General features: G+C 38.7%; 1 protein-coding gene and 1 pseudogene across 1 annotated transcript in view; one reads left to right on the top strand and one right to left on the bottom strand.

Moving 5' to 3' along the window:
- The window catches only part of PPEF1 (protein phosphatase with EF-hand domain 1), a 97,454-nt gene that overhangs the window by 61,231 nt on the left and 9,856 nt on the right, over positions 1-26,367 (top strand). The window contains exons 10-13 of the mRNA XM_028122615.2: positions 2,940-3,089; positions 11,859-12,044; positions 13,446-13,588; positions 26,042-26,148. Coding sequence (XP_027978416.1) covers positions 2,940-3,089; positions 11,859-12,044; positions 13,446-13,588; positions 26,042-26,148 — 586 coding nt within the window. The remainder of the gene's footprint in view (positions 1-2,939; positions 3,090-11,858; positions 12,045-13,445; positions 13,589-26,041; positions 26,149-26,367) is intronic.
- On the bottom strand, positions 22,009-22,456 carry LOC148163135 (large ribosomal subunit protein uL15 pseudogene; annotated as a pseudogene).

The following is a 26,367-nucleotide window of genomic DNA, read 5'->3' as shown; positions in this document are numbered from 1 at the left end:
GCAGCCGTCCCCACCATCCATCTCCAGAACTTTTCATCTTCCCAAACTGAAACTCTACCCATTAAGCAACAACTCTCCCTTCTCCCCTCTCCCTAGTGCCTGGTGACCACCATGCTATTTTCTGTCCCTGAATTTGACTACTTTGGGTGCCTCATTATAGATGGAGTCATACAGCAGTTTATTTCTGAATTGCTATGGCTTCTCTTATATTCCAAATGGCTCAGGGTATTTTGGGGGAAATATTTTAAACTGAGTAATCACATTAAGTACAACAGAAGCAGAGCAAGAACGTGTATAGAACCTCTAAGGGAAGAGGCTGTGTGTGGCCTGTAAAGCTCCCGTACTTAGTGAAGGGCTCCTTTGGCTGGGCCTTGCAGAGTGACTGGAATTATCTTTGTCCTGTACCAGAGCCCAGCCAAAGCCCCCAGACCAGGGGCATAGGAGGGCCAATAACAGCTCTGGAACCAGATGATCGTATATGGTCCTAGTGAGAAACCTGAACCCTTTACCCCTCAAGACTGATAGTCAACTTCCAACCAATCTAGGCAAGTAGAGTCTAGAGCTGGAATTTAATTTGATACAGACAGAAAGGTGACCCCTATTCACTTTGAGTTTCTGGAGCCCTTATACCTTTATATACATATGAAAGATAGTATTACTGCTAACTTCTTCTCATCCCTTTATTATCAGCTTAAATGTACCCCTCCTCTGGAAAGCCTTCCATGACCTCCAGACTAGGTCAGGTCCCCTTCTACCTGCTCTCAAGCCCCTTGTACATATCCTTCATAACAGTTACCAGAACTGAGTAAAGAATTGGGGTACTATTTACTGTCCTCCCCTGCTTCTCTCATTCACTGATAATACTCCAGCACCTAAGATGTAGTAAATACTTGATCAGTGTTTGTTGGATGTGTCCTAATACATTTAAGACCAAAACAGGGCGGACCTAAGACAAAACTGGATAGAAACTTCTGATTCCTGATTCTGTGGTGATTTTATATATCTCCTCTCCAGCCTCACCCGACCATGACCATATTTCCTGGCTTGTACCTGTTGTCCTGGTAATTGTTAATAGTGCCTCCCTTTATTCTCAGAAGTACTCCAATTGCAATACATTTTAAGGTCACCCTACATTTAAGGCCTCTTTCTCATGATATCAGCTAATAGTCAAGCCAGTAAAACATTTTGCTCAACACAAGATAGTCAGTGTTAACATAACAAGTGGATGTGATTCTAGCCAAAAGCAAGGGAACATGATGTTTTAGTCAGTCAAATATTGGCAAGCACATGGCAGGATGCCCCACTCTACCAGCACCCGCCCTGTGACAACAGCGCTAATCAGCCATGGCAACCCCTACCAATTGATCAATTGAAAACTTTTCCTTTTCTGAAGTGAGCCTGAGCAGCCAGCCCTCTCTAGAGCTTTTTGAGCTATGAAGAGCATGTGTTGAGGCGCCTGGGTGGCTCAGTTGGTTAAGCCTCTGACTCCTGATCTGAGCTCAGCTCAGGTCTTGATCTCAGGGTCCTGAGTTCAAGCCCCAAGCTGGGTTCCATGCTGGGCATGGAGCCTACTTAAAAAAAAAAAAAAAAAAAAAAAAACAACCAGCATGTCTCTGGAATGCCTATTACTATCTCTGCGGAGACCAAAAGGTGAGAGCCACCTTGACCTAGTAAACTCCATGAGGCTCTGACATCAGACAGCCATAGCCAGCTTTACTTCCTACCTCCGCCACTTCCTGGCTGGGTGACTGGGCAAGGTACGAAAGTCTTCTAAGCCTCAGTTTCTGCGCCTGTGTATGGAAGCTAAAAATACCTACTATATTGAGTTGTTAGGAGGATTAAATAGAATTACCTAGATGAAGAAAACAGCATAGAGTAAGCTCTGAACACAAAGCTCGCTCCCTCCAACTCTCTCCTCTCTTTCCTGATACTTGGAACCAAAGTTTGAATTTTAGTCACCAAGACACCCCCTGGGGAGAAGTTTTTGGGCCAGGATTTTTCCAGGAAACCAAATTTCACCTCCTTTGGGGGTCATCGTTCCACCTACTCATAAGCCTGGTTTTAGAAGATAGAAATTTGACTTGTGTACTTCCTGTGTCTTCTACCCCTCCTAGAGTGAGGTTGAATTGGCAGCACATACTTGTATTAAATACAATTGAACTGTAGCAAAAGTAGTAGGTTTAAGCCTTTGGAACTCTCCCAAATGAAATACAAAAGTAGATTTTTTTTTTTAAGATTTTTTATTTATTTATTTGAGAGAGATAATGAGATAGAGAGCATGAGAGGGGAGAGGGTCAGAGAGAGAAACAGACTCCCCGCTGAGCAGGGAGCCCGATGCGGGACTCGATCCCGGGACTCCAGGATCATGACCTGAGCCGAAGGCAGTCGCTTAACCAACTGAGCCACCCAGGCGCCCCCAAAAGTAGATTTTCAAGTCCAGTTTTATACCTTTCCCACTTTCTCCACTTCCCCATCCCTTAGGACCCTCTAAGTGTAGGGATGACCATGCTGCCTGGGTTATGCCTGCTGTTGTGGTATGATTGTTAATGGCGGCGGGGAGTAGGGTTGGGGGAACTTCATGACAACCTCCTTCTAGGTTCATTAAAGGCATTTGGTAAGGTGGGTGGGTTGGTGGGGGTGTCAACGCAGAGGGACAGAGAAGGAAGATTCTATAGACTAAGATTCTAGTTTAGAATTCTTTAAACTCCCTGGCAGGGGGTGTGAGAAAGGATGGCTAGCCGGGCTTCCAGGAGAAAATGATGGTGTGGTACTTTAGGGGGGAGCTGGGCAAAGTATCCTGATCCTAAGTGGCCTTAAGAGACACGGGTTCTTCATCAGGTTGAGGCACAGCAACAGAGACAGAGTGGCAACTGGCACTGAAGTTTCTGCATGTGGCACATGAAACATAGGGTTGGCTAAAGTGTGACTTTGTTTTGTAGATGAAATCTGTGCTGATGCCACCAATTCCCTTGGTTGAAGACCACGATACTGACTTGAAGAAAAATAAAGTAGGTGCAACTCTTATACCTCGGGAACTCAAAACAAATGGATCCCCTTCTGAGCAGTTAACAAAACATGAATGGGAACAGGTAGGTATCAAAGTGTTCCCCAAAGTGGCAGTGAAGATGCGGCATACATGATGTTATCCCTTAGATACATAACAAGTGACTCACCTTTATAAGCAGAGCATATTCTTCCTTCTGAACTCATCACTATACTTTTAATAGCTTCATTGAGACGGACTCCCTCATTTAAAGTATATAATTCACTGGTTTGGGTGTATTCACAGTGTTGTGCCACTGTCATGACAATCTAATTTTAGAACTTTTTCATTGCCTGAAAAAGAAACTCCATACCTATTACTAGTCACTCCCCATTCTCTCCCCAACCACCCTCTCCCCCAGCCTTAGGCAACCACTAATCTACTTTTGGTCTTTATAGATTTTCCTATTCTGGACATGTTCTAGAAATGGACCCATACAATATGTGATCTTTTGTGTCTGGCTTCTTGTACTCAGCTCAATGTTTTGAAGTTCATCCATGTTGTAGGATGTATCAGTACTGTGTTTCTTTTTATTGCTAAATAATATTCTGTGGTGTGGATATACTACATTTTGTTTATTCATTCATCAGTGGGTAGACCCTTGAGTTGTTTCTGCTTCTTGGCTATTATGAATAATGCTGCTATAAACATTCACATACCAGTTTTTCTGTGGATGTATGCTTTCATTTCTCTTTGGTATATACCTAGGAGTAGAACTGCTCAGTTATAAGATAATTCTAAGTTGAACATTTTGAGAAATTTCCAAACTGTTCTCCCAAGTGGCTGCACCATTTTACATTTCCATTACCAGCGTATGAAGGTTCCAATTTCTTCACATCCTCTCCTTTTGATTATGGCTGTCCTAGTGGGTATGAGGTGGAATCTCGTTATGGTTTTGATTTGTTGTGGTTTTGGCATTTCTCTAATTATTAATGATGTTGAGCATCTTTTCATGTGCTAATTGGCCTTCTGTATGTCTTTGGAGAAATATCTATACAGATCCTTTGCTCATTTTAAAAATTGAGTTATTTATCTTTTTATTATTGCATTGTAAGAGTTCTTCATATATTCTGGATATAAATTCCTTATCAGAGATATTATTTGCAGGTATTCTTTCCTATTCTGTAGACTGTCTTTTCCCTCTCTTGATGGTATTATTTGCAGCACGAAAGTTTTTAATTTTGATGAAATCTAATATTATCTATTTTTTTCTTTTTTGCTTCTGCTTTTGGTGTTGTATCTAAGACGCCATTGTCTAACCCAAAGTCATGAGGATTTATTGCTATATTTTCTTCCAAGAATTTTATAGATTAAGCTCTTCAATTTGGGTAATCCATTTTGAGTTAATTTTTGTGTAATGTGGGAGGTAGAGGTCTAGCTTTAATCTTTTGCATGTGGATATCCAGTTATCCCAATACCACTTGTTAAAAGGATTTTTCTCATTGAATTTTCTTGGCACTTTTTATCAAAAATCAACTGACCATAAATATGAAGGTTTATTTCTAGACTCTTAGTTCTACTCCCTGATCTATATGTCTAGCCTTACAACAGTACTACACAGTTTTGATTACTATAGCTTTGTAGAAAGTTTTGAAAGTGGGAAATATGTGTTCTTTGTTTTGTTGTTCTTTTTCAAGATTGTTTTGACTGTTCTGGGTCCTTTGAATTTCCATATGAATTTTAGGGACAGCTTGTCAATTTCTACCAAGAAACAGCTGGAATTGCTTTGAATCTGTGTTCTTATTGCAATCTTAACAATGTTATATCTCCAATTCCACGAACATGGAATGTCTTTCCATGTATTTAGATCTTTATTTTCAACAGTGTTTTGTACTAATGTACATGGAGGCGCTTGTTTTGCTCAAGTTGAAAATAAATATTCCAAAGTACTTTCAGTGCTATTGTAAAATAGAATTGTTTTTTAAATTACCTTTCAAAATATAGTTGACTTATGTATACTGATCTCATGTTTTGAACCTTGATAAGCCTATTTATTCATTCTAATGATTTTTCGTGGATTCCTTGGGACTTTTATATACATGAGCATGTTATCTGTGAATAAAGATAATTTTGCTTCTTCCTTTCCAAGCTCTCTGCCTTTTATTTCTTTTTCTTCCTTAATCACCCTGTCTAGAACCTCTAGTACAGCGTTGAATAGAAGTGTGCTTCTATTCAAATAAGACATCCCTGTCTTATTCCTGATATTAGGGGAAAGCATTCAGTCTTTCACCATTAAGTATATTAGCTGTTTGTTTATATATTAGCTGCCCTTCATCATGAGGAAGTTCCCTTCCGTGCCTACTCTGTTGAATGTTTTTATCATGAAAGAGTGTTGGATTTTGTCAAATGCTTTCTTCGTATCTATTAAGATGATCATGTGGGGTTTCCCCTTTATTCTATCAATATGGTGTATTACGTTGATTGATTTAAACCAACCTTACGTTCCTGGGATAAATCCTACTTAGTCATGGTGTGTAATCCATTTTATATGTTGCTGGCTTCAGTTTGCTAATTTTTTTAAGGATTTTACATCTATATTCATAAGGGGTATTGTTCTGTACTTTTCCTGTGATATCTTTGGTATTAGCATAAGACTGGCCTCATAGGGTGAGTTGGGAAGCATTAGCCCCTCTTCCAGTTTTTGGAGGTGTTTGTGAAGGACTGATAATAATTTTTCTTCAGATGTTTGGTAGAATTCATCAGTGAAGTGATCTGAGCCTGAGCTTTTCTTTGTAGGAATTTTAAAAATTACTAATTCAATCTTTTTCTTGCTATAGTTCTATTCAGATTTTGTATTTCTTCTTGAGTGGTTTTTATCTTGGTGGTCCTGATAGTTTCTCTTCCTTGGAATTTGTTCATTTCATCTAATTTATCTAATTTGTTGGCCTAAAGTTGTTTGTAATATATATATTTAAATATATATATAAAGTCGGTAGTGCTGTCGCCTCTTTCATTCCTAATTTTAGTAAGTTGAGTCTCTTTTTTTCCTTGGTCAGTCTCACTAAGGTTTGTTAATTTTATTGATCTTTTCAAAGAACCAATTTTTGGTTTTATTGACTTCCTTTATTATCTTCTATTCTTTCCTTCATTTATTTCTGTTCTCGTCTTTATTATTTCCTTCTTTCTGCTTGCTTTAGATTTAGTTTGCTCTTCTTTTTCTAGTTTCCTAAGGTGAAAGGTAATGTCATTGATTCAAGATCTCTTGCCTTTTGTAATGAAGCTATAGATTTCCCTGTAACTACTACTTTAGCTCCGTCCTGTAAATTTTGTGGTGTTGTGCTTTCATTTTCATTCATCTCAGAGTATTTTCTAATTTCCCTTGTGATTTCTTCTTTAACCCATATATTATTTAGCAGCATGTTATTTAATTTCTGCATATTTGTGAATTTCTCATATTTCTTTCTCTTATTGCTTTCTACTTGAATTCAATTTTGGTTGGAGAACGTACTTTATATGATTTAAATCCTTTGAAAACATAGTGAGGCTTTTTTTATGGATAGTGTATGGTCTATCTTGGAGAATGTTCCATGTGCTCTTGAGAAGAAAATGTATTCCATTCCTGTCGAGTGGAGTGCTCTCTATATATCTATATGTGTCTGTCTTTGAATGTACTTATCTGTCTTTGAATATATTTATAATAGTTGCTTTGAAATCTTTGTCCACTAAGTCAACATCTAATCCCTTCAAAGGCAATTTCTATTGCCTGCTTGTTTTTCCCTGTGTATTTTTTTCTTTGCATGTCTTGTAACTTTTTTGTTGAAAACTGGGCATTTTAAGTAACATACTGTAGTAACTCTAGATAGTTATTCCCATGCTCCTCTGGGGCTTGCTGTTATTTGCGTTTTCACTCATTTATTTGTTTAGGGCTTGTCTTGACTAGTTCAGTGAAGTCTGTGACCTCTCAGTGTGCAGTCTCTGATGTCACTCTTCACAGGGTGCTGCCTTGAGTATGCACACAGTTTCCCTGACTACTGGGAGTCATTGTAGTTTTAGGTAGGCTCTCTTTGACTGTCTCTTTCCCTGACTTCCCCTTTAAGCTTTGGCCCATCTGCCTCTATTTGTATCATACCCAGCTGTTAGCCTTCACTAATTGCTAGCTGATTGGGCTATTGTTCTTAACAATGCTCTGGGGCTCACAAATAGCTCCACAATCTGATCCCATTAAAGTCAGTCTCCTTTGCAGGGGCAGGGTATGACAATCCTTGAGGCTTATTCTGGCCCTAGGAGGGCTCTTCTCATCTGCCCCTTTCCCTGATCTGTCTGTGAAACTTCTGTCTGGTCTGCTCTTGGTACTAGTATCATGGAACCATCAGCCTTCTTCTAATTGCTTAGCTCTCAGAAGCCTCTATTTCTTGACTCCGTACTCTTATACCTTGACTGCTGAAAATATTGACTAAAATGTGATTTCTGTTGTCAAAATATCCTCTTATCAATGAGGAGGAAGAGAGAGCTGAGGGGATAGAGAGGGACGGAGAAGGGGTAGTGAGAGAGAAATAGAATTCATCAATGGCTTGTGCGTCCAAAGTATTTAAAAATCAAGTAAATACAAGAGACAACCTATAGCAAGTTGGAAAGGATGCTTCCTTAAATTCTGACATCCAAATTCCAAAGACCAAAGGTTAGAACAAGCACTTCTAGGATGGTGAATAAAAAGGATGATGCCAAAGAGATTGGAGTTGCACAAAAAGAAAATTCTCGCCTCTGGAAGCCTAGATAAGTTTAGAATTCTAGAGAGATGGAGCCTTAAGAAGTGGGAGGGAGGAGACTGGGGGTCATTATTCTGTAATAAAACTTCCCACCACCCCAACAATATAGATGAGGCATCTTGCAGTCTCCATGTACATGACTAGAGCTGAGAAAGGGTAAAATGGACCAGAATCTCATTCCCAATATTTTTTTTAAAGATTTTATTTATTTATTTATTTATTTATTTATTTATTTATTTATTTGACAGAGAGAGAGAGAGAGGGAGAGAGACAGCTTGAGAGGGAACCCAAGCAGGGGGAGTGGGAGAGGGAGAAGCAGGCTTCCCGCAGAGCAGGGAGCCCGATGTGGGACTCAATCCCAGGACCCTGGGATCATGACCTGAGCCGAAGGCAGACGCTTAATGACTGAGCCACCCAGGCGCCCCTCATTCCCAATATTTTAATAATTTCAGTTGTACCCTTAGTTTTCTTCTCTCAGTTGCTGGTACAAAGTGGGTATGCATACTTTAGTTAGCTAGAGTTGAAATTTCCAGATAAAACCAGATTTCATACTTTATTTCTCAATAGCTATGAGCTATGTTATAATAAAGGTCATAGGCTCTTTATTTGTCCCCTACTCACAGAAGTGCAAAATTCTTGGCAGAGTGCTATAATTTAAGTTTTATCTTATGTTCACAGAGATGTGGGGGATATATGTACTCACAGCTATGTCACCATAGAGAGACAAGCGTGATACCCTTCCTTTAGGACAGACAGACTTGCAACAAGAAGATCAGAGAGGTTTAAACAATGATTTTAATTATTTATTTCCTGAGTGACTCCCTTCTCTTAATTCGTTCATTTAATAAGTATTTATTGAACATCTGCTATGTGTCAGTCACTGTTCTAGGCTTTTGAGAATGTCAGTGACCAAAGATCTATTACCTCATGAAGCTTACATTCTAGGGGGAGGAGTTAAATAATAATATAACAAAAAGCAAGTAAATTACATAATATGCTAAGTGAGAGGTTCTATGGGAAAAAAAATAAAACTAGAACAAGATTAGGAGTATCAGGAGAACTGGAGGTAGAGGACAGAGTTGTAATTTTAAATAGGGTAGTGGGCCTCATTGTGTAGGCTCCCAAAAGTGAAACGGCTTGGTCGTGGTCCCTTGGCTAGTCACTGCGCGACAGAGCAGGTTGTGATTCCAGGTCTGCCTTTAATGCCCATGTTCCTTTTCCGAAGGGAAAGATGACTTCAAAGTGATAGGAGGTCTCAAGAAGGAAATGAACTGCTCTAGTGTCTCCTCATCCAGTGAGACAGTGGATAAACAAGGAGTAGGCATCTAAAGCAGTTTAGGTATTGCTGGAAGGTTTGGGTTGAGCACAGCTTTTTAAACGACATGTTCAAAAGCTGGAAGGGGGACACATCACCAAGGGAAAATACAAAAGAATAGTGAATCTATAGTATTAGTGTCTTAGAAGAGAAGCATTTAGATACACCTTTCAGAGCTATTAACTCTCTCTCAAAGCATACTTTTGGGAACTGGATTATTTAGAGCTGCAGACAAGCACAGGGCACTTCTTGCTGGATTTATTCTGGATTTAGGAGGTTTAAAGGCTGAGACACAAATAGATTTTTGTTGACCAGGTCCTATAAAAACTGTCATTCAGTAAAACTTTTCCAATTTTTGGTATGAAAATTTTCAGGAAGGAATGTTGTAAATAACTATTCTTTCATGCACTTACCACTCACAAGGCCCTTGCATTTCAGAGGAGAGGATGTTGGAAGGAAAGAGACTGTCTCTGCTGAGGAATTTGTTTCACCAACAAAGGGCCTCAGGATCAAATCTGTATTATAGCCACAGTCTGGGTAAACCAAGTCAAGTGAATGAGTTCTAGACAGAAAAAAGAGATGCAAACTCATGGAATGGGTAATTCTGAAGACATTCATTTCTATTAAACTAATACCCCCTTTGACTTTGAGTCAAAGAAAAATGAATGTTAGATTTATCTTTCTCATTTCATTGATGAGCCAACTAAAGCTCAAATAGGTTAAATGATTTGCCCAAGGTGACACAGGTGACGCCTGAGGAAATAACTCCTTGGTCAGTGCTTTTTCTAGTTCAGCAGAGTCCATTGTATACATTGAATTTGTGTAAATTTCAACTACATGTATGCGACAAAAAGGAGAAAAGTATGTAAAATTTTATTTTCACGAAGGTTATTTATCCCATGATACATTATCACATATATAAAATATTCACACATCCATATTAATGTATAGGAATGTATACACAAATCACGTATAGTGTGCATTGAGGGTAATTTAAGAGGTGTTCCGGGGGTAATTTTGGCTATAAATGACTTGCATTTCATGTGAGAATTTAAAACTTAATCCCCTCCTTATAAAACACAATTCCTTGTGTTCTGTGCTTCTGCCTTCATTACACTAAAGGTCAAATCAGGACCCCCAAACATGAATTCATGGTGTAAGAGCCAGATATGACAAGGCAAGTGTTTGTTTTGTCATAAACACCAGCAAGGCAAATGGGCTCCATTGTATTTATTTGTGGGGTAGGATTGTGCCAACGTGGGAGTGAGGTAGGGGAAAAAGGAGAATCCTGGTCTGAATCTTCTTTGGGTGGTTTTAACTCTCACTGCAGTCAATCATCAAAAGTTCCCTAAGTGTCTGGTTCGCGCCTGATGGAGGGTTGCTACAGGCTCTGACCAAGTGCTTAGCATTCCAGAGTTCTCCTACCAGTTCTCCTCTTCTCTTCACCTCACTGTCTTCTTCCTCACTTATTTCTAGCTCCCCTTCAAAACCAAACCTATAAATCGGTGTACAGTCCAGTTTACTGGGACAACCATTTCTGGTTCTCTTGTTAAGACCTGACTTGGACTCGCTTGAGTAACTGCAGAACTTAAAATGTGTGCTCCTTCAAGCCTGCGGAACAGAAAGGTGGAAAAGACAGACTCTTAGACTCATAGTCTGTTAGCACTTTGAGATACTTTACAAGTAACCCAGCCCAAACCCCTGATTTTAAAGATCTGGAAACAGAGACCAGAGAGTTTTCTCGAGGCTGTACAGCTTTAGTGACAAAGCTAGTTTTTCTCACTACTGCTTAAACCCCTATAGGAGCTTAGATAAAGAAACCTTATATGTAGATCAGAACAATGAAAAATAGTCTTAGAAACTTGGATCTTCAGTCTTGGACATCATGTAGGCTTGCATTTTCCTCTTTCAGCCCCAAAAGGAAATGTTATGCTAATGAAATACTTGTGGATTTAGGAGGACACATTGTGGGAACCAGTCATTGGAACTGAGAATGTTCTTATCAATAGGACAAAAAGGGGAGGAGATGACTTAGGAAGTATTCTTGGATGAACACTTGTCTACATTTGTGGTGGGAAAAAGTCTTTCTCATGCTATCTGCTCTACAGGAGAAAAACCAGGGCCAAAGCCACAGCTGGGAGACCTACCTTATCTCTTTGAACATATTAAGAACCTCTAATATGCGTTCATTGTAGGGAGCTGCTTTCTTCTTGGAACATGACGATGAAGTTCTTTTAAGAGAAAAGACCTTGAGGGGCACCTGGGTGGCTCAGATGGTTACGCGTCTGCCTTCGGCTCAGGTCATGATCCCAGGGTCCTGGGCTCGAGCCCCCGCATCAGGCTCCCTGCTCAGCGGGGAGCCTGCTTCTCCCTCTCCCTCTGCTGCTCCCTCCCTGCCTCCTTGTGCTTGTGCTCTCTCCCTCTCACTCAAAGAAATAAATAAAAATTTTTAAAAAGAGAGAGAGAAAAGACCTTGGTAAATTCAGCAATTGTGAAACAATCATGATGAGATTTTTAAAGACAGACAAACAAAAGCAAGGGCTGATTCTTCATGATTATGAAGTATGGCTGCACTGGTTATTGGGGATGAGCAGAAAGGGACCACAGTGGCTACGGGCATTACAATTAGTGTGGAAAAGATTCATGGAGGAGATGAGTCTGAAACAAATTTGAAGGAGGAATGAGAAACAGACTCTGGGATAACTTGGGTTGATATTTCTGGCAAATAAGTTGGAATCTAGAAAGATAGACTCTCGCTTATAACTAGTGGCCTAATCTGGTTTGTTGTTTAAAGGTTATCGATATTCTGTGGAGTGATCCCAGAGGCAAAAGAGGCTGTTACCCAAACACAAGTCGAGGAGGGGGCTGCTATTTTGGACCAGATATTACCTCCAAGGTTCTTAATAAATACCAGTTGAAGATGCTCATTAGGTCTCATGAATGTAAGCCCGAAGGGTATGAAATCTGCCACGATGGGAAGGTAAGCTAACATTGTTGGTGACATCATGACACATCCTTGCCCTAAACAGTCTTTCTTCACAGGATGCATCTTACCTAGAGGCCCATGGGAAGGTGTCTTCCCCAGGACCAAAACAGGAGGCCATGCTTTGGTAGACAGAAACAGGAGACTACAGGGTTCACACAGGTTGTTTGAAGGGGCCCCACTGTGCCTCACCCTAAGAGATATTTGGCTTATTTCCCTGATCTTCCTGAATCCCAGAGATAGAAATTCTGACATGTAGCTCTAAGTACACCCACAGACAGGCTTCCCTCTTCACTAATCGAAATGCAACTCTCCGGTACAGCACTGTTAAGAATGTACTTACCCTCACAGAGCACATCAAAGGCAGCAACGGATCCAGGTCACTCTCCTTCACCTTTTGTACTTGCCCTGTGCAGGACAGAGCCACAGAACCCACCTCCCTTCTAATCACTGAGTAGGTGAGCTCTAGCAAGTCACCTGCTGTGGTCAGTTTGGCTGCGGCCACTAGAATGGAGTGTGTTGTGTTCCTCCATGGGTGTCTGGTAAGGCCGGAAGAGGGCTGAGGAACGGGTTTCTTGTTCCAAGCTGTCTTGGGATGTCCCTTTTCTACCAGAGAATAACAGTAAATAAAACAGAATACCAAATCGTGTGGCATCTCTTTCTATTTCAAGACTTTCGCTTTTCTTAACTCCATTAGTTCACTTTTGGCTCCTGCTAACGTTGTGAGATAGTGAAGGCAAGGATTATTTAAGGTTTCTTTGTACTGAGAAAACAGAAAATAGCTTGTCTGAAGTAGCAGGCTGATGAGGGAAGAACTGGGCCTGAGCCAGGTTGCCTGTCAAGGACAAGGGTTAGCCTGCCCTCCCCCACCATGGCCCCAAGGCTGGTTCCTTCCCAGCAGAGTGGTCCTGGCCACTCTGTATTCTGGCCACTATTTTCTCTGCCCTTAAAGGACTGGTTTTGTAGAGGGCCCCAGGCCCTCTACATCAGTCAGCTTTAAGCAAAAGAAAAAGACTGAGAGTAGAGGAGTTTTATTTTGAACGCTCAAATATCACAAGGAAAAAAAACAAAGCCTTTACCCACTTGGAAAATTAGAATTTGCAAAACCAAGCGTTAAGTAGAATTCTAAGACACGGAACTGAAATTGTACACAGGATTACAAGGCTATGCACTATGGGGATGAGTGGCTGGAAGTTAGTAGTCCCAGGGACACTGATTTCAAAGCCTTGTTGCTCTCCAGTGGAATCACAGAAAATCCTGTCAGACTTGGATAATTTGGATGGATTTGGAACTTTGTTTGATTTTTGCTTTTTTAGGAATTGAGCTATTTCTGCTTTTATTGAAGGACCTTTTGAGAACTAACTCTACATGAACCTGGCCTTCTTTTCCTTTAATCAGGTTGTTACTGTATTTTCTGCTTCTAATTATTATGAAGAAGGCAGCAATCGAGGAGCTTACATCAAACTGTGTTGTGATATGACCCCTCGATTTTTCCAGTACCAAGTAACTAGGACAACGTGCTCGAGGCCTCTTTACCAAAGGTGTGTATGCTCTAAGGAGAATTCTGAACACTGGTACTGGTGACCAAGTAGAAACAGTCCAGAGTGACTAAGAGCGGCCACGAGAGTGAAGACAGCTACTTACGGGTTACTCGTTGGTGTAAACACAATAGAATTAGTTCCAGACACCAAGTGGTGAATACATTCATATTTGAAACCAAGAGGAGCAATTTTCAATTCATATGTCTCTTTAAATGGGTAAAGCAATCAGTGTCCACGAGCAGCCTCTAATTGAATGTAAAGAAAAGATGGTCCGCACATCCACCCAGTTCCACATCCGACAGCCCTCCCTGTCCCCCAAGCAGCCCTGTGTGCTCTTGCCTCTTGGTCTCTTCTCTACCCAGAAGTGCATAATGGCAAGAGTTGAGTGTCTCTCCATGTGATGGCATCCATAGCTTATCTTCCTTTTCTCCATTCAACGTGATCTTTTTAAGAAGTTTTCATTATAAAATGAGTATGTTTGTTGTTAACAAGTGAGACCAAACAAAGATGTATACAGAAAATGCTAATGATCTTCTCTCCCTCTCCTTCTTTTATTTATTTATTTATTTATTTAATTGACACAGAGAGAAACAGCGAGAGAGGGAACACAAGCAGGGGGAGTGGGAGAGGGAGAAGCAGGCCTCCTGCAGAACAAGGAGCCCCATGCAGGGCTCAGTCCCAGGACTCTGGGACCATGACCCGAGCTGAAGGCAGTCACTTAACCGACTGAGCCACCCAGGCGCCCCTCCCTTTCCTTCTTAATAATCCTTTTCCCCAGAGGCAACTGAAATTGATAGCCTAGAGTGCACATTTCTTCCCTCTTCTTGCTCCTACAAAAATAGACAAACCATTATATTCATCAAATTTAAAAATTTTTGAGCACCTACTATGTATCACACACTGTTCTAGGCACAGACGATATGGCAATGAACAAAACAGACAAAAGTCCTTTCCCTCATCAAATGCAGATCCCGAGGGAGGAGAAAGGCAGTCAGCAACATACACAGCACACTCTATGCTACAACTGACCTTTTCTCTAAAGATGATATCATGAACATTACTCCAAGTTAATACACATAGACCTAACTCAATCTTTCTAGTCGATGTGCCATAACAATTATGGAGTGACTAAATCTTATTCAACTGATGGCCATCCAGATTGGTTCCAGGGTTTTGCACTTAAAAGCAAAGCTATATATGACAAACACTTCTGTGTATGTGTGTATACATACATGCATGCACGCATATACACACGTGCATGCATACACACATATGTACATACACATGCGTGCACACATATGTACGTGCACATGCACACGTGCATACACACATGCGTACATGCGCATGCATGCACACATGCACACATGCATACAGACACGCATACATACACACGTACACACATGCATACATACACACGTACACACGCACATGCACACATGCATACATACGTACATACACACATACCCACGCATGCATGCCTACATACATACGTACACACATGCATACACACATGCACGCATACGTACATACACGCATGCATACATGCACGCATACGTACATACACGCATGCACTCATGCATACGTACACACATGCATACGCACACACATGCACACATGCATACATACACATATGCGCACATGCATACATACACGTGCATACACACATGCATACATACACGTGCATGCATACATACACACATACGTACATACACACATGCATACATACAGCCATAAGATTTAGTGCTTTTTTTTACATAAAATTTCAAAATGTGGAATTTATGGGTTTATGGTTTAAAGTTTTGCTAGATACTCCAGAAGAGTTTTAACAATTAACAATCTGAAAAACAACATACCAATTTTTCCACATCCTCATTAGTCTTAGATATTATCACACTTCTTAATTTTTGCCAAGCTGATGGATCAAATGAGTAAATCTCATTGTTTTAATTAGCACTTTTTAATAGCTGAGTTTGCCCATCTTATGTTTTTGGACATTGCATTTTTCTCTTCTTGGAATTTCCTATTTATATTATTCCCCCATTTTATATTGGGTTGTTTGTAATTTTCTGATCAATCTTTAGGAGTTCTTTGCAGATGAGGGACAGAGGATTTTTACAGTTACATTGCATATGTTTTGTTGGTGTCTTCATTTTGCTTTAGTTCTATGAAATCACATTTATATATATAATTTCATTATATCTTTTGGATTTTCATCTTTGTTAGAAAAATGTCTCCACAGCAAGTTTATATTATATTGTATTATATTAGTAAGTTAATCTCAAATTAATTTATTTTAACAGTTTTGTTGAGACATAATTCACATACCATAAAGTTGACCAATTTAAAATATACAATTCACTGATAGTATATTTACAGAGTTGTGCAACCATTGCCATAACCAGTTTGAAAACATTTTTGCCATCCTAAAAAGACAACTTGAACCCATTAGTAGTCACCAGTCACTTCCCCCTATCACAACTCTAGGCAACCAGTAATCTGCTTTCTGTTTCTATAAATATACCTATTCTGGACATTTCATGTAAATGGGATCACACAATATGTGGTCTTCTGTGACTGGCTTCTTTCACTTAGCACAATGTTTTTGAGGTTCATTCACGTTGTAACGTGTATGAATGTGTCATTCCTTTTTATGGCTGAATAATATTCCATTATATGAATAGACCACATTTTCCTTTTTTTTTTAAATTAAAAAAATTTTTTTAAGTTTTTAATTCCAGTACGGTGAACACATAGTATTACACTAGCTTCAGGTGTACAATATAGTGATTTAACAATTCCATACATCATCCTGTGCTCATCACAAGTGCACACCTTAATCCCCATCACCTATTTCATCCATCCCCCCACCTACCTTCCCTCTGGTAACCATCACTTTGTTCTCTATAGTTAAGGGTCTCTTTCTTGGTTTGCCTCTCTCTTTCTCTCTCTTCCTTTGCTCATTTGTTTTGTTCCTTAAATTTCACATATGAGTGAAATCATATGGTATTTGTCTTTCTCTGACTTACTTCACTTAGCATAGTATCTCTAGCTCCATCCATGCTGTTGCAAATGGCAAGATTTCGTTATTTTTTATGGCTGAGTAATATTCCATTGTGTAGATACACCACTATTCTTTATCTGTTCATCGTCTGATGGACACCTGTGTTGCTTCCGTCATCTTGGCTACTGTAAATAATGCTGCTATAAACGTAGGGGTGCATGTATCCCTTTGATTCTTGTATTCTTTGGGTAAATACCTGGTAGTGTGATTGCTGGATTAAAGGTATTTCTATTTTTAACTTTTTGAAGACCCTCCATACTGTTTTCCACAGTGGCTGCACCAGTTTGCATTCCCACCAACAGTGCAAGAGGGTTCCTGTTTCTCCACATCCTCGCCAACACCTGTTGCTTCCTGTGTTGTTAATTTTAGCCATTCTGACAGGTGTGAGGTGATATCTCATTGTGGTTTTGATTTGCATTTCCCTGATGGTAAGTGATGATGAGCATCCTTTCATGTATCTGTTGGCCATCTGTATGTCTTCTTTGGAGAAATGTCTGTTCTTGTCTTCTGCCCATTTTTAAATTGGATTATTTGTTTTTTGGATGTTGAGTTTGATACGTTCTTTATATATTTTGGATACTAACTCTTTGTCGGATATGTCATTTGCAAATATCTTCTCCCATTCCGCAGGTTGCGTTTTAATTTTGTTGATTGTTCCCTTTGCTGTGCAGAAGCTTTTTATTTTGATGTAGTCCCAATTGTTTATTTTTGCTTTTGTGCCCCTTGCCTCAGAGGACCTATCTAGAAAAAGTTGCTATCAGTGCCAGAGAGGTTACTGCCTGTGCTCTCTTCTAGGATATTTATGGTTTCAAGTCTCACATTTAGGTCTTTATTCCATTTTGAGTTTATTTTTGTGCATGGTATAAGAAAGTGGTTTCATTCCTTGCATGTAGCTGTCCAGTTTTCCCAACAACATTTGTTGAAGAGACTGTCTTTTCCTCATTGCATATTCTTTCCTGCTTTGTTGAAGATTAATTGACCATATAATTGTGAGTTTATTTCTGGGTTTTCTATTCTGTTCTATTGATCTATGTGTCTATTTTTGTGCCAGTAACATATTGTTTTGATTACTACAGCTTTGTAATATAACAAGTCTGGAATTGTTGATAACTCCAGTTTTATTTTTATTTTTCAAGATTGCTTTGGCTTGAATAGTTCACATTTTCTTTGACCATTCATCTGACCATCGATGGAAATTCAGGTTTTTTCCACTTTTTGGCTATTATGAATGATAATGTTTTGAACGTTGGTGGACAGATTTTCTACATACATATGTTTTCATTTCTCTTGGGTATATACCTGAAGGTGGAATTGTTGAATTATATGGTAACTCTATTTTTAACATTTTGAATAACTTGTTAGCTTTTTTTCCCAAGGGTCTGCATGATTTTACATTCCCACCAGCAGTGTATGAGGATTCCAGTTTTCCCACATCCTTGCCAACCCTTATTATGATCTTTTTTATTGTAGCCATCTTAGTGCATGTGAGATAGAATCTCACTGTGGTTTTGATTTGCATTTTTCTAATGACCAGTGATATTGAGGACCTTTGTATGTGCTTATTGAACATTTGCTTATCTTCTTTGGAGAAATGTCTATATCAGATCATTTTTCAATTTTTTTAAAAAGATTTTATTCATTTATTTGAGAGAGAGAACAAGCAGGGGGAGGGGCAGAAGGAGAGGGAGAAGTAGACACCCCTCCCAGCAGGGAGCCTGATGTGGGCCTCGATCCCAGGACCCTGGGATGATGACCCAAGCCAAAGGCAGACCCTCAACCAACTGAGCCACCAAGTTGCCCCTCCTTTTTCAATTTTTAATTGAGTTCTTACTCTTTTTATTAGGGTATTGTAAGAATTTTTTATCTATCCTATATACACATCACTTATTAGATAAATGATTTGCAGATAGTCTCTCTCATTCTGTGGGATATCTTTTCCCTTTCTTGATGGTATTATTTGCAGCACAAAAATTTTTAATTTTGATGAAATCCAATCTCTCTCTCTCTTTTTTGCTTGTGCTTTTGGTGTTGTATCTAAGAAGCCATTGCCTAACCCAAAGTTATGAGGATTTATTCCTATATTGTCTTCTAAGAATTTTATAGATTAAGCTCTTACATTTGGGTATCTGATCTATTTTGAGTTAATTTTTGTGTATGGTGTGAGGTAGGGCTCTAACTTTATTCTTTTACATGTGGCTATCCAGTTGTCCCAGGGCCATCATTTGGAAAGATTATTCTTCTCCCATTTAATTAATTGTCTTGGCACATTTGTCAAAAGTCAATTGACCATAAAGGTATGGGTTTATTTCTGGACTTTAAATTGTATTCCATTGATTTGCATGTCTATCCTAATGCAAGTGACACACTGTCCTGATTACTACAGCTTTGTAGTAAGTTTTGAAACTGGGAAATGTGAGTTGAACTTTGTTCTTGTTTTTTAAGATTGTTTCAGTTATTCTGGCATCCTGGCATTTCCATATGAATTTTACAATCAGCTTGTCAACTTCTACAAAAATGCCAGCTGGGATTTTGATAAGGATTATTTTGAATCTATAGATATATTTGGTGGCCATTGCCATTTTATTTTTATTTTTAAAAGACTTTATTTATTTATTTATTTATTTGGGGGAGGGGGAGAGGGAGAGAGAGAATCTTAAAACAGACTCCCCACTGAGCACAGAGCCAAACATGGGGCTCAGTCTCTCAACCCTGAGATCATGACCCTGAGATCAAGACCTGAGCTGAAAACCAAGAGTCAGATGCTTAACCAACGGAGCCACCCAGGTGCCCCTGGTTATTGCCATTTTAGCAATATTGGGTCTTTGAGTCCATGAACATGGAATAGTGTTCTATTTATTTAGATCTTTAATTTCCTTGAACAAAGTTTTGGTTTCTCAGTGTAAAAATCTTGAATTTATTTTGTTAAATTCATTTCTGAGTATTTTATTCTTTTTGGTGTTATAGTAAGTAGAATTGCTTTCTTAATTTACATTTTTGGATTGTTCATTTCAAGCGTATAAAAATACAATTGATTTTTGTATATTGTGCAATCTTGATTAACTTGTTTATTAGTTCTAATAGTTTTTAGTAGGTTCCTTGGGATTATTTATATACAAGATCATATTATTTCTGAGTGAAAATAGTTTTACTTCTTTTCCAATCTGGATGCCTTGTACTTCTTTTTCTTGTTTAATTGTCCTGGCTAGACCCTCTAGACTAATGTTGACTAGAAGTGGTGAGAGCAGATATCCTTGTTTTGTTCCTGTTCTTAAGAGGGACACATTCAGTCTTTCACCATTAAGTATATCAGCCATGTGTTTTATGTAGATGCCTCTCATCAGAGTGAGGAAGTTCCCTTCTATGCTGAATTTGTTGAGTGTTTTTATCATGAAAGAGTGTTAGAGTTTGTCAAATGCCTTTTCTGTATCTACTGAGAAGATCATGTGATTTTTGTTCTTTTCTTTTTGTTAATATGGTGTGTTACATTTGTTTATTTCAGATACTAAACAAACCTTGCATTCCTGGGATAAATTCCACTTGTTCATGGTATATAATCCTTTTTATATATTGCTGGATGCAGTTTGCTGGTATTTTGTTGAGGATTTTCCACCTATATTCATTTTTTTTCAAATTAAAAAAAAAAGTTTTTTCAAGTAATCTCTATGCCCAACATGGGACTTGAACTCACAACCCTGAAATCAAGAGTCATATGCTGTACTGACTGAGCCAGCCAGATGCCCTTCCATCTATATTTATAAGAGATATTGTAGTGATGTGTAATTTTCTTGTGATCTTTGGTTTTGGTTTCAGGATAAAATACTGGCTTCATATAATAAGATGGGTAGTATGCCCACCTCTTCTATTTTTTGGAAGAGTTTGTGAATGACTGGTATTAATATTAATTCTTCTTTAAATGTTTGGTAGACTTCACCAGGGAAGCCATCTCATCCTGCGCTTTTCTTCATGAGAAGTTTTTTGATTACCTATTCAATCTTTTTATCTGTTCTAAGTATGTTCAGGTTTTCTATTTATTCTTAGTCAATTTTGGTAGTTTGTATCTTTATAGGAATTTGTCCATTTCATCTGGATTATCTAATTTGTTGGTGTACAGTTGCTTATAGTATTCCTTTATAATCTTTTATTTCTGTGAGGTCAGTTGTGATGACCCCTCTTTAATTCTTGATTTTAGAAATTTGAGTACTTTCTTCTTTTTTTCTTGGCCAGTCTAGCTAAAATTCTGTCAATTTTATTGATCTTTTCAAAGAACCAATTTTTTCCTTCGTTGATTTTCTCTATTGTTTTTCTGTTTTTTATTTCATTTACAGGCACACCTCAGAGGTGTGAAGGTTGTTGGTTGAAGGTTCGGTTTCAGACCACCATAATAAAGCAAATCTTACAATAAAACAAGTCAGGAGAATTTTTCAGTTTCCTAGTGCATATAAAAGTTATGTTTACATTATACTGTAGTCTATTAAGTGTGCAATAGCATTTCTAAAAAACAATGTATATACTTTAATTTTAAAATACTCTATTGTTAAAAAAATAGTAGTCATCATCTGAACTTTCGGCCAGTCATAATCTTCCTGGTGGAGGGTCTTGCCTCAATCCTGATGGCTGTTGACTGATCAGGGTGATGGTTGGTGAATGCTGGGGCAGCTGTGACAATTCCTTAAAATAAGACAACAATGAAATTTGCTAAATTGATTGGCTGTTCCTTTCATGAACAATTTCTCTGTAGCATGTGATGCTGTTTGACAGCATTTTGCCCACAGTAACTTCTTTCAGAATTGGAGTCAGTCCTCTCAAAACCCTGCTGCTGCTTTATCAGCTAAATGTATATACTATTTTAAATCCTTTGTTGTCATTTCAATAATCTTCACAGCATCTTCACCAGGAGTAGATTCATCTCAAGAAACCACTTTCTTTGCTCATCCATAAGAAGCAACTCGTCATCCATTAAAATTTTATCCTGAGATGGCAGCAATTCAGTCACATCTTCAGACTCTACTTCTAATTCTAGTTCTCTTGTTGTTTCCACCACATCTGCAGTGACTGCCTTCACTGAAGTCTTGAGCCCCTCAAAGTCATCCATGAGGTTTGGAATCAACTTCTTCCAAACTCCTGTTAATGTTGATATTTGACCTCTTCCAATGAATCATGAACGTTCTTAATGGCATCTAGAATGGTGAATCCTTTTCAGAAGGTTTTCAAATTACTTTGCCCAGATCAGTCAGGGGAATCACTATCTATGGCAGCTATAGCCTTATAAAATGTGTTTCTTTTTCTTTTTCTTTTTTTTTTTTGCAGAAGAGAAAAGCACTTGTTAGCATTTAATGAACCTCCCCCCCTCAACGTGGCTTCAAGCTACTAGAACGCAGGCACTCCCAACGCCCTTAATCTTCTCCTCTGCTCTTCTACTGAAGAATTTGGCCTTCACGATGACAGGCTGTTTTGGGAGTTTTCCCTTTCCCAAAACTTTGTAGTAGCCCGATCACACCACATCAATGATAGGAGCAGCCCCCGTCTTGTTTTTGCCAGCATTTACCCATGTCTGCTCACTGACTAAGGTCCACAGTTTATCAAGGTTGACAGTTGGGCAGAAGCTCTGGTTCTTCTTTAAGTGGCAATGTCTCATACCAACTTTTTCAAAGTAACCTGGGTGATATTTGTCGAAGTTGATCCTGTGGTGATGCATGCCACTAGCATTACCCCGGCCTCCTGGGTGCTTCCAGTGCTTGCTGGTGCGGCCGTGGCCGTGGGCTCATGTGGCCCCGAAGTTTCCGGGTCTTCCTCAGTCTGGATGGCATGTCAGCAGCCCAGACAGAAAAGCATAAAATGTATTTCTTAAATAATAAGATTTGAAAATCTAAATTCCTCCTTGGTCCATGGGCTGCAGAATGAAAGTTGTTTCAGCAGTCACAAACCATGAATCTCACTGTCCATCTCATCAGAGCTCTCAGGTGACCAGGTGCATTGTCCGTGAGCAGTCATGTTAAAAGGAATCTTTCTTTCTGAGCAGTAGGCCTCAGCAACGGGCTTAAAATATTCAGTAAACCATGTTGTAAACAAGTGTGCTGTCATTTAGGCTTTGTTGTTCCATTTATAGAGCAGAGGCTGAGCGGATTTTAGCATAATTCTTAAAGGCCCTAAGATTTTCAGAATGATAAATAAACATTGCCTTCAGGGTGCCTGGGTGGCTCAGTCGGTTAAGTGTCTGCCTTTGGCTGAGGTCATGATCCCAGGGTTCTGGGGTCGAGCTCCATGTCAGGCTCCCTGCTCAGTGGGGTCTGCTTCTCCCTTTCCCTCTGCCTCTGCCCCTGCTTGTGCTCTCGCGCGCGCGCTCTCTCTCTCTCTCTCTCTCTCTCTCAAATAAATAAATAAATAAATAAAATCTTAAAACACACACAAAACATTGCCTTCAACTTAAAGTCACCAGCTGCATTAGCCCCTAACAAGAGAGTTGGCCTGTCCTTGGAAGCTTTGAAGCCAGGCGTTGACTTCTCCTCTCTAGCTATGGAAGTCCTAGATGGCATCTTCTTCCAACAGAAGGCTCTTTCACCTGCATTGAAAATCTGTTGTTTAGTGGAGCCACCTTCATTAATTATTTTAGCCAGATTTTCTGGATCACTTGCTCCAGCTTCTACATCAGCACTTGCTGCTTCACCTTCAACTTTAATATTATGGAGATGGCTTCTTTCCTTAAACCTCATGAACCGACCTTTGCTAGTTTCACACCTTTCATCTGCCTTCTTCTCCTCTCTCAGCCTTCATAGAATTGAAGAGAGTTAGGACTTTGCTCTGGAGTAGGCTTTGGCCTAAGAGAATATTATGGCTGGTTTGATCTTCTAACCAGACCACTTAGACTTTCTCCATATCAGCAATAAGGCTGTTTCACTTTCTTATCATTTGGGTTTATTGGAATAGCACTTTTAATTTCCTTCAAAATTTTTTCTTTGCATTAACAACTTGGCTAACTTTGTGGCACAAGAGGCTTAGTTTTCAGCCTCTCTTGGCTTTCAACATGCCTTCTTCACTAAGCGTAATCATTTCTAGCTTTTGATTTAAAGTGAGAGGGGCACCTGGCTGCCTCAGTCAGAAGAGCATGTGACTCTTGATCTCGGGGTTGTGAGTTTGAGCCCCACATTGGGTGTAGAGATTACTAAAAATAAATAAATAAACTTAAAAAATATAAAGTGAGAGACCTATGACTCCCTTTCACTTGGAACACTTAGAGGCCATTGTAGGGTTATTAGTTGGTCTACTTTCAATATTGTTGTGTCTCAGAGAATAGGGAGGCTCAAGGAGAGGGAGAGAGATGGGGGAATGACTGGTCAGTAGAACAGTCAGAACAGATAGAATATTTATCAATTAAGTTGGTTCTCTTATATGGGCATAGTTTGTGGCACCCCCAAACAATTACAATACTAACATTAAAGATCACTGATCATAGGTCACCATAACAAATAAAATAATAATGGAAAAGTTTGAAGTATTGCAAGAATTACCAAAATGTGACACACAGACACGGAGTCAGCAAATGCTATTTGAAAAATGGCGCTGATAGACTTGCTCAATGCAGGGTTACCACAAACCTTCAATATGTAAAAATACCTGTGAAGTACTATAAAACATTTATGCCTATAGTTTTCCTCTATTCTTTATTCTTTCCATCCTGCTTTCTTTTGGTTTACTCTTTTTTTTTTCTAGTTTTTGAAGGCAGAGATTATGTTATCAATTTGAGATCTTTTTTAATATAGGCATTCGTAGCTGTAAATTTTCCTCTAAGTACTGTTTTGGTTGTGTCTCATATGATTTGACATATTGTGTTTTAATCTTCATTTATCTTAAAGTATTTTCTAATTTCTCTTGTGATTTCTTCTTTGACCCATTGGTTATTTAGGATTGTGTTGTTTAATTTCCTTGTATTTATGATTTCCCCAAATTTCTTTCTGTTATTAATCTCTAATTTATTCCTTTTGTAGTCAGAAAAGATACTTTGTATTATTTTAATCATGTTAAATCTATTGAGACTTATATTGTGGCCTAGCATAAGATCTATTGTGGAGAATGTTCCATATGTGCTTTAGAAAAATGTATATTCTGCTGTTGTTGGGTAGAGTGTTTTATACATATCTATTAAATTTAGTTGGTTTATAGTGCAGTTCAAGTCTTTTATATCCTTTTTTTCTGCCTCATTGTTCTATCCATTATTGAAAGTAGAATATTGAAGTCCCCAACTATTATTGTTAAATTGCCTATTTCTCCCTTCAATTCTGTTTTTGCTTCATATAGTTTTGGGCTCTGTTGTTAGGTTCATATATGTTTACAATTGTTTTGTCTTCTTGTCTGACTCTTTTACCATTATAAAATGTCCTTCTTTATCTCTAGTAATATATTTTGTCTTCAAGTCTATTCTGTCTACTATTAGTATAGCCACTCTAACTCTCTTATGGTTGCTGTTTGCATAATACATCTTTTTTTTTTAAAGATTTTATTTATTAGAGAGAGTGAGAGCAAGAGAGCACATGAGAGGGGGGAGGGTCAGAGGGAGAAGCAGACTCCCTGCTGAGCAGGGAGCCCGATGCAGGACTCGATCCTGGGACTCCAGGATCATGACCTGAGCCGAAGGTAGTTGCCCAACCAACTGAGCCACCCAGGCGCCCCATAATACATCTTTTTTTGTTGTTGTTGTTCTTTCAAGCTCGTTATATCTTTGAAACTAAAGTGTATCTCCTGTAGAAAACATACAGTTGGGTCTGCCACCTCTGCCATTTTGCTTTTTGGGGGAGGGGGTATATGACTTATAGCTACTTTATTTCTCTCTTCCTCCTTTATTTAGAATTTATTTTTGTAAATGGTCGAGGTGGTTTAGCATCTAGACAGATAACTATGCTAGCTAGCTCCATGTTTAAAAAAATAGCCTTTTCTACTGAATTGTAATACTTTCTTTGTCATATGTATTGTTCCCATATATAGTTCACTAAGTTTATGCAATTTCTATTATGTTCTGCTCATGGATCTGTCTTCTCTTGTGTCAATACCTATTGTTTGGTTTTCGCAACTTCACAGTAAATTTTAATGTCTGCTATAGCAAGTCCCTCTTTATTTTTCTTGTTTTTTATAAAATTATCTCAGATATGCTCAGACATCAATTGGTCATGTAAATCTTTGAAATCAAAAAGAAAACACCAGTGGTAATCCTTTTAAAATTTCACAATACAGTCACACACATGTGTACATACACAAGCACTGACCACCTAATAACAGGGTATGTGTGAAGTTAGGCAATTCATTTGAAGTAAAATCTGGTAAGTGGTAATATAACACATTAAAACAAGACACAATGGGATGATTTATGTGTCTTTCACCTAATAATTGTTTTTTTACTGTAGGGTGAATGCTATTGAAAGTAGTGCCATCAGGATATTGAAAGAGAGAATGATTTCACGAAAAACTGACCTCATTCGTGCTTTCCAACTTCAAGACCGCAGTAAATCAGGTAATAAAATTATGTAATGCTTACTATTTCTTAACATACCAGCTTACATACAAATCAGTTTTCTTTTTCTTTTTCTTCTTTTTTTTTTTTTTGCACCCTTAAGATTTCAGTTTTCTATTTTTACTAGCAAGGAAAGACAGAGATAAAAATAAAATGTAATCCATTATGTACTTGAAAAAAGCCATATTTCTCCGTTGCAGTAAGTTTCTTTCAACTTAA

Source organism: Eumetopias jubatus, unplaced genomic scaffold (genome assembly GCF_037043125.1).
Source record: "Eumetopias jubatus isolate StellerSeaLion01/CBP00866 unplaced genomic scaffold, mEumJub1_p1.0 scaffold_11, whole genome shotgun sequence".
Taxonomy (NCBI): domain Eukaryota; kingdom Metazoa; phylum Chordata; class Mammalia; order Carnivora; family Otariidae; genus Eumetopias; species Eumetopias jubatus.
This window is presented reverse-complemented; position numbering and strand designations above follow the sequence as displayed.